Source organism: Caloenas nicobarica, chromosome 12 (genome assembly GCF_036013445.1).
Source record: "Caloenas nicobarica isolate bCalNic1 chromosome 12, bCalNic1.hap1, whole genome shotgun sequence".
NCBI classification, from domain to species: Eukaryota; Metazoa; Chordata; class Aves; order Columbiformes; family Columbidae; genus Caloenas; species Caloenas nicobarica.
In genome coordinates, this window is record NC_088256.1 from 3,589,985 (window position 1) to 3,598,674 (window position 8,690).

General features: G+C 57.1%; 1 protein-coding gene across 1 annotated transcript; it reads right to left on the reverse strand.

Annotated features, from left to right (window-relative positions):
• Positions 1-2,484: 2,484 nt before the first annotated feature.
• Positions 2,485-7,507, reverse strand: LOC135993562 (actin-binding protein WASF3-like). The gene is made up of 8 exons (XM_065643504.1): positions 7,375-7,507; positions 5,787-5,921; positions 5,505-5,658; positions 5,074-5,191; positions 4,755-4,930; positions 4,069-4,335; positions 3,251-3,633; positions 2,485-2,642 (listed from the first exon to the last, which is right to left on the reverse strand). Exons 1-8 carry the CDS (start codon positions 7,505-7,507, stop codon positions 2,485-2,487), a joined length of 1,524 nt encoding a protein of 507 aa, XP_065499576.1.
• Positions 7,508-8,690: the final 1,183 nt, after the last annotated feature.

Here is an 8,690-nt window from a genome sequence, read left to right on the forward strand (position 1 = left end):
CAAACAGTATTGTGATTGCGTCTATATTAATAACACCCCACAATAAATACCACGAGATGACTCTCAAATGTTACTCTAAATTTTTGCAAGCCTTTCTTCTGAACTTGGTCCAGCTCCAACCCCAGCTGCCTGGCCAAGGACAGCCCATTGTGGGCACCGCAGGGGCTCTCTGCCTGCGTGGGGACACCAGGCTTTGGCCAAAAGCTTTTGCAGGCAGTTCTCTACATCTCAGAGGGTTGATGTCAGAACTGACAACTCTTGGTGGGCACCAAGAAGCAGGAATTCCCTGGGTACCTACAGGACAGCATGTGTCCCTGCCTCCTTCGGTCAGTCCTGTTGCCTTGGGGTTTGCAGATGAGCTATTCGGTGGGAGCTGGGTGAAACGGGAGGCACAGACCCCCCCCCGCCAGACTCCCGGGATGCTGACGTGGGAATTGGGATGGATCCGTACAGCTCATCCCGTACTGCTGGGTCTTCCTCACGCTGGGAGAGGCTGCTGGAGCAGGACGAGCACCCGAGCAGCTTGAACAGCATCAGCGCTGCCAAGATGAGGAATTCTGGGCTTGAATCCGAGGATTTTATTTGCAGTTCCTGCTCCAACAATCAACACCGCTGAAGGTAAGAGGAGCTTTCCCTAAGGGGGACCCAAGCCAGGGATACGGCCCATGGTAGAACACTCCCTCCCGAACCCTTCCCCAGCCACCCCTGCTCTATCCCACATCACGCTGCTCCTTCATTCCAGCCTCCCACTCAGCACCACAGCTCACAGCCCAGATGCAGAGATGGAGGAGGTGTCACATCCAAGGGACAGAGACCATTTTGTATCAGTCAGGAGAAGGGAGGGGACCTGGGGACACCTCTCAGCAGCTGGGCAGGGGCTTCATCGCATCTCGCCATGAGGAGTTTCTCACCACGGGGAAAACAAACAAATACTTTGGGCATCATTCAACACTGGCATTTCTCAGGGTGAATTTAAGCATCAGCATTTGAGCCTTTTGGCTCCCAGCCGTATCCTCCCACCTCCTTTACAGGTCTGGTCACTCCTAGATAGTCAAAATACTATTTTTGCAGCCATCACACACATGGCTACTGGGAGGGCCGGAGAGGTGGGCTCAGAGCCCAGTTTCTCCCCAGAAGAGATGCTACATGGGGTTTCAGTTTTCCCCCATTCAGGGACTTGTGGTATATGGGAACACAAGAGAGAACCTCAGGACAGCATGTTGGGCAAGTCCATGGCTGATCCTGGCCCATTTTCTGCTGGTGGGGAACCTCTCCCAGCTCTCTGAAGGCTTTGACTTTGACTGCGATATTTTCAGCATTCCCCACCCCTCTGCTCTGCCTTCTCGTGCTTCCTCCCTTCGTAACTGTGTAAAAAGCCTTTGATGAATCACGCTCTATTTTGATGAGCAAAGCAGAATTTTTGGCACTGTGGCGGGGGACCAGCTCTCCAGGACCCCCCCTCAGCACTCACTTGCGGGGTAAGGGATGGGGCAGGGTCAGGCCAGGAGGCATTAGTGCCTGGGTCCAAGCTGATCCTAACTGTACAGGCGCAGTTCGTGGGGCTGCAAAGTGCAAATCGAGAGTTTACCTAAAAGCAGCATTTTGTATAATTGTTTGGTTTTGTTTGTTTGTTTGTTTTTTCTCAAATAACACTGAAATGGTGTAGCACTAAGGCCAAGGAGAGTTTGGCTTGGGGAAGCTCCCTGAACAGCTATTCTCCCTTGCTGGCAGCCCCTTTCCCCCCGCCGAGGACAGCCCACATTGCATCTAAGTGTCTAAGCCAAGACAAGCACTGCATCTCCCTGCCAGCTGCACAAGCCTTGCCTTTACCCTTTTGTCCCATAAAACCAGCCCTAAGAATGGAAATGGGCTCAGGTCACCAACACCTTGGTCGTCTCCAAGGAGTGACAGCACGATGGTGACCATCCCTACGCAACTGCTGCGAAATGCGGTGCATTCCTTTGCGGGAAGGAGACTCCTGCCCACACACAGCTTTTGGATCTGCTGATATTACAAACACAGGCAGCAAAGTGTCCCCAAACCCAGTGCACGGCCACCTCTGCGCACCTGTGCCGGCACTGGCTGTGCAAACAGGCTTCTTCCCCAGGAGCTCCTCATTAACACAATTAACACCTAGCTGAAAAAGCACCACTGCCTCTGGGCTTCCCTTTCCTAGTAAAGTACACTCAGGGCCAGCCTCTGGTCTTGCTGTAGGTGTAAATCTGGAGTAATCCTATTAACCTGCCTTCGGAGTATTTTTTGAAGTCATTAAACATGAAGGTGCTGCTAATTTCTGGTCTCACTGCCTCCGAGGTGTATCCTACCAGTGCTGCCGCCGCCTGAAGGGTTTTCAACGTAGTGTAAAAGCAAAGCTCCTGAATGAGCGGGGCCGCCCGCGCTTGTTGGCATCGACGTTGGGGAAGGCGCCTGTACACACCTGGGACGGAGCTGGGGAGCTCCGCGCCAGCCCAGCCCTGGGGCCCCTCAGTCTGACCACTCGTTATCGTCCAGCTCGGAGTCATCGTCGGACTCGCTGTACTCCACCGCGATCCGGCGAGACAGGATCGTTGCCACGTCATTGCCCACGGGCTCTTTTTTGGCCTCTTGTTCCCATTGCTCCTGGACTTTCCGGAGTTGGATTCCTGCAGTAGGGAGGGGGAAAAGGCTTTAGGGGGCAATGTGCCCAGCACCCATGGGTGCACCCAAGGTGCAGCATCACCCCCTACTTAAAAGTATTGGCTCAAAGGGAGTGCCTGCAGCCCCTTGCAGGAGGATGCACACAGTTATAAAGCTATATGAGACAATAATGTAATGCATGTGATTATAAAGCTATATAGCACAACAAAGCTCCTCCTCCGCTTGACCTGAAGAGGCTGAACTTTCCTGAAGGTTAAATCTGCCATTTGACCTGAAGATTTGCAGGAAGGAGAAATGGGAGAGACCTTGGAGCACATTCTCTGCTACGGCCTGGAAGGAAGCTACGCACACAAGAGCTGCCAGGCATCCCTGTGGGGCTCCATCCCGCCTCCAGCCGTGGATTCCTCCCTCCAACACCCTGCATTACTTTTCTTTCCCTCCCCAGGTCCCACCTGGATGCCACCATCTTCATGCACCACCTGGCCACTTGAGGCTTGTCTTATACTCAACAAAGCCAATGCCACACAATGCCACACCGAGAGGTATTTTGCCACCACGATGGCAGTGCTGGGGACCCGTGCCCCCCCTTCCCGCTGCCACCAGCCCTGCTCACCCCTGCGGATGGCTGCCAGCAGGTCGCTGCGGGCGTCGCTCATGGGCATCAGCGGGATTTGCGGTTTGCGGGGCTCCACGGTGGGGGCCGGTGGCGACGCCGAGTGCGCCGGCGAGGCGGCGATGGCGGGGGGTCCCGGTGGCGGGGGTGGCGGTGCCACCGGGGGTCCCATGGGGCCAGCCTGTGGCGGGGAAGCGGAGTAGGGGCCGGGGGGTGCAGGGGGCGGTGAGGGCGCGTAGGATGGGGGGGCGGCCGAGCTGGGGGCCAGCGCAGGGGGAGCCGAGATGGGGCTGTCGAAGGCCGTCTGTGCAGAGGGGATGACGGGCGGTGGGGGCGGCGGGGCGGGCGGCACAAAGTACTCGGCCATCGGCACCGGCTGCGGGCTGCAACGGGAGGGCAAAGCCGTGTCAGCAGCATGAGGAACAACAGCACCCACCACCCATCCCAGGCACCCACACCCATCCTGGGCAGCGACCGGCTGAGCTGTGGCTTGGTTTGCTCTGGACTCCCGTGTGAGTTCTGTCCCACGGTCATGGAGATGGGGGGCTCTGCCAGCGTGATGAGCCACGGGGCACACGGTGGTGGGAAAGCAGCCAACATCCCAGGGGAAAACAGTCCCCTCCATCTGCCTTGTCCCCTTATCTGGGATGAGGTTACCCCAAAAGTGCTCCTCACTGACGTGGCCTCAGGTCTCACTAGTAGTTTCAGACCACGGCAGCTGCAGAGGAGGGCTCTCCCTGCTACATCAGCCCAGAAATGGGGGTCAGCCCCCAACCAAGCTCCCCTTCCCATGGGCAAGAGCCAGGCTGAAGCCCTACCCGTAATCCTTGACTAAGTGAGGTCTCGGCCCGTTGAGGATCGCCTCGGGGGGCTGCGGCACGTGGGGCTGCTGGAGGCGGTTGAGGCTGTTCTGCCGGCTGCCCGCTGCCGGCGCCGGGCGGTAGACGTGCTCCTGGGGGGCGACGGCCGCCAGCACCCCCTCCTTGTGCTCTGCCGGGGCCAGGTGGGACGTCGGGGCCAGGAGCTGCGCGGGGTGGTTGGGGCTCGCGGGGTACGAGTGGTCGGCTGCGTCTGATGCGTAAGATCTACGGCACAGGAAAACTCAGTGGTCGTACTCCTGGGAGGGGGGGTCAGCTGGGTGGGAGGGTTGGGGGGACATGGGTTTGAGGTTATTTTGGGGTTAAGACAACAGAACAAAAAATGGCCTCAAAAATATAGACGTACAAGAAAGCAGAGGGATAGCGGAGGGGAGGAGGACGCCAACACAGCTGGCCCAGTCTCGTCCCTTAACTGCTAAATGGAAAGCGCTCCGAATTTATCCCAACACCGGGGCTGCTCCTGAGGTCCAGGACGCAACCCTGGGGGCACCAGCTGCCCATGAAGCTACCATGGGTTTATGGCTTAACATCCCGACCCTGCTGCAAGCAGCACATCCCCCAAAGACGGAGAAGAATAGAAAAGCAAAGTAGAGCCGGTGAGCTAACACGTAGTAGGTAAAACCTGCCTATTATCTGGGGACAGTGATCCTTCCGATGATGCCATGTGATAGGGGGATGGTGAGAACCTGTTATCGGGTCGGAACTCTTTATCATACGCCATCATATTCCACTCCAGGCGCCGGTTGCGGGCTTTCCTCACTTTCTTCACCTCCCGGGTGGAGTCCTCCACCAGCCGCTGCTCCTGGGGGCACACACAAGCTGCAGCTGCATCTCCAGCCCAGCTCCTCTGGACCATGAGCAGTACCCAGGGAGCATCACCCAGCCCTGCGAGATGCACCCACCACAACAAGGGGGAGCAGCCGGTGTCCCCCGCCTGCCCGTTACCTTCTGCCTGCGCTTCTCCTTTCTCTTGTCTTCTGTCGCCTGCAACATTTTCTCCTTCCATAAGTTGAAGAAGTAGGAGGGGTCAGTGTAGAACTTGAGGCCATCCTTTTTGTCATCCCTGGGGAGTTGGGGAGGGGGGAGAGGGGGTTATCAGCCACAGGATAAGATCCCCTTCCCCTGCACAGTGGGGTTTGGTACAATCACAGCCATAAGCTGTTGCCCCACCATGAATACATCCAACAGAGCAGTCACTACCGCTGCATGGGGTCACGTCGTTCCTATGCAATGGGGATGGTGGCACAGCAACCAGACAGAACAGCCTCTCAGCTCTTGCCAAGCAGCAAATGGGGCGCACCCCCCCCATGCCTCTCCTGGAAAGGACCCCAAGACCCCCCTGGTCTGCCCAAGGAGCAATGCACCAGCTGCCCTACCTGTAGGGCGTGAGGATGTTGAGCGGCGGGGGCTTGTCACAGCGCTGGTACATCTCCATCACCGGGTTGGGGATGGAGTTGCGAGACACGACCTGCTGGTTCTGCACCGTGGAGCTCTTGAAGGCTTTCCGCATGTTGATGTCCTGCAGCGAAACTGGGGGCGTGGGAAGAAGACGGGATGTAGGGGTGGCCTCAGCTCTCTGAACCAGGCATGGCGGGTGGTCTGGCCCCAAGCACGTGTCTCCCACCCACTCACACCCCAAAATAGCATCAGCTCCTCACCTTCCTCCACAGTGGAGTCCAGCTGCGTCACCTTGATGACCAGTAGGTCCACCCTCTCCTGCAGCGAGTTCATCCGCATGTAGAAACTGTTGGCTTCATTGAACAGCTCGCCGAAGATGTCCTCCGCGTGCCTGCCTGGCAGAGGGCAACGTGCACCCGTCACGGGCAAGGCTGGCAGGCAGAGAGCCCTCGCCCAGCCCATCACCTGGACCACTCCATGGGGCCCTCTCCCCAGCCCTGGGTTTTTGGGAGCTGAGCCTCATCCTTTCCCAGACCTGACAAAGTGCTGAACGGAACGAGGAGAGCACAAACCACTCACCCTTCTCCTGCCCCCTCCTCTGTGCACGAGCATCCTTTTCAGTGAGAGCGGTACCCATGGGAGGCACTGAACCGCGGTGGCTTCTGCCCCAAAAAGCCTTTGGATACACCTGGGCAGATGCAGCCAAAGAAACTACCAAGACCTGCAGAAACCCAGCCCCGAAGGCAGCGAACCGAGAGCAGGGCAGCGAGGGGACTGCTACAGCAAGGAGAAGCCGCGATTTGTTTCACTTCAGCAGTTATTTTCCTGCAGCACTCAGTGCGTCGCTGCAACAGCTCTTTATTTGGGCTGTTACTGTCACAGGGCTGAGCGGGGCTGGCAGAGCATTGCTGACACCTGCAGGCTACAGCATCCATCCCGTCCCAGCGCCCACCCCTACCCAGCGCCCACCCCATACTGGCACAGCACCTCAGCTCCTCAGGATTTCCTCCAAAACCACATATCAAACGGCTCCCGAGATCAAGGCACTTTTGATATCTGCTTGGCCTGTCACCCACTTCAGCCTTGTGTATTTGATTGCCTTTTCCCCAGACGAAGCAGCCACAGCCTGAGCACCCATGGGTGCTGTTCACGCCGGCTGCGGCACTTTCAGCAGCTCCCTGAATATAAGGTTTATTTTTCTGAGAGTATTTTACAGAAGAATCTAGTTCTGGAGGAGGAAAACAGAGGGGGAGCCCTGAAGAGCCCATGCTTCTCTCTCTATTTTAAGTCAAAATGCAGCAGTGAAACAGGCTGCCCTTATCAAACCTTCACATTGGCATGTGCAACGCTCTCGTTTTCCCCTTTTCTACCAAAATCCATCCCAGGGCAGGAAGACAGACGTGGATTTAGACCTTTTATATAGACCTCACTTTCACATAAAGCTCTAAAGATGAAAAAGAATAGGTTGGGTTTTTTTAATCTTCACCTGACATTCCTATTTCTGGCCAAGCCCAGAAGCGAAAGGCTCACCAAGGCTTCCTGCCTCTCACTGCACAGACCGGCTACAGGAGGAAAACAGGTCTTAAAAATGTCACCAAGCCTCACTTTGAGCTTGGCCCTGAGCAACCTCCTTTTTTTATTAGCTGGATAATTTCCACTGAACTAGGGGTGGCTGCAGCCTGCACAGCTCTCACATAGCCCCTGTTTCTCTGGGACTGGAACCAGAGAAAGCAAGCGCAGCGTCCCACCAGCGTCCCACCAGCGTCCCACCAGCGTCCCACCAGCATCCCACCAGCATCCCACCGCCCTGTCGCTGTCTCATGCTGGGGTCACTGCGCCGTGACTTACTGAGGCTGCCCAGCTGCTTGATGATGGCGGCCAGCGTGCTGTTGGTGACACACTCCAGCTCACTCGTCACTCCCTCGGGAAGAGCCCCCCGGCAGAGGTGCCGGGGCTCGATATTCCTCTTCACCAGCGGCATGCTGCCGGCGAGCCCTCACGCCTCTCCTGGACAAAGGAAAAGGAAAGAAAAAAAGAAAATACACCCCTTTTGCCTGTTTTTTCTCCCCTTTCCTTCTGCACTTTCTCCAGGGGACTTGTCCTTCCCTCACCGGCATACGGAGGATGCAGCCCCCATGGTGGCAGCAGGGCTTTTTCACACAGGGGACACTCCATGGGTGCAAACCTCCGGAGGCTGGCGAGTACGGAGATGCCAGGATGGAGGTGAGGACCGTGCCGGGGCCCTGTCCCTACCCTTGTGTTCCGCTGACAAGCCACCGTGCCTGGGGAACATTTCCACTTACCTTCCCTTGCTGTACTCAAACCAACAGCAAACCCTCACGTGCTGCAGCCCTTCAGCCGGCCCCGAAAAGCCTCAGCCAACCCAAACAGCGGCCAGAAGCGAGCAAGCACTTGTAATGCCATTATTTCCAGCTCAGTGCAAAGCTCTCCAGGGTTTGATTTGCGCACATGCTGCACCAAGGCAAGCTGCCGCGGCCGGCTCGCCCCTGCTCTCTGCAGCATCCCTGCATGGCCCCCACTCCGCTGCCATCCCTGTCTGAATCAGGGATGGCTCATTTTCTGCGGGGCTCAAGGGAGATATCCGCACCAAACAGACCCATCTCCAGCGAGAGCACCCATGGGAGCTGGTGAGGGCGGACAAAGGATGGGCACAGCGGTTACCCCGGGCACAGGTTACTCCACTGGCATAAAGGGTGAGTGGTGTGAAACAGGCTGAGAGAGGAGAAAAAAAAGGAGCATTTATTAGCCAGGGTGGTGTCTCCTGGGGCGCTGCAGCCTGGGACAGGGACACCGACAGGCACAAAAAAGGCAGTGACCCGCAGGCTGGCACAAGGGGGTTTTCTGTGACACGAGTGCATTAGGCCTCAGCTCCGCTCCCAATGCAAAGGCTTTAGCATTGAAATCGCTGTGAATTGGATTCTGGTCTGATAAGGACCGGAGAGCAGAACAGCCTTCCCAGCTCCCGAATGCAGCGAGCTGAATCCCTCCCGTTTCACATCCCGGTCACCCCCACCCAGCCCATCTTTCACAGGACCCCGCTCTGCGTTGGCAGCGAAGGAAAAACAGCTTCCAAACGGGGCCATTAATAGCTGGGAGCGGAGCAGCCGGGCACCGACAACAGAGCCAGCAATTCTGACCACAAA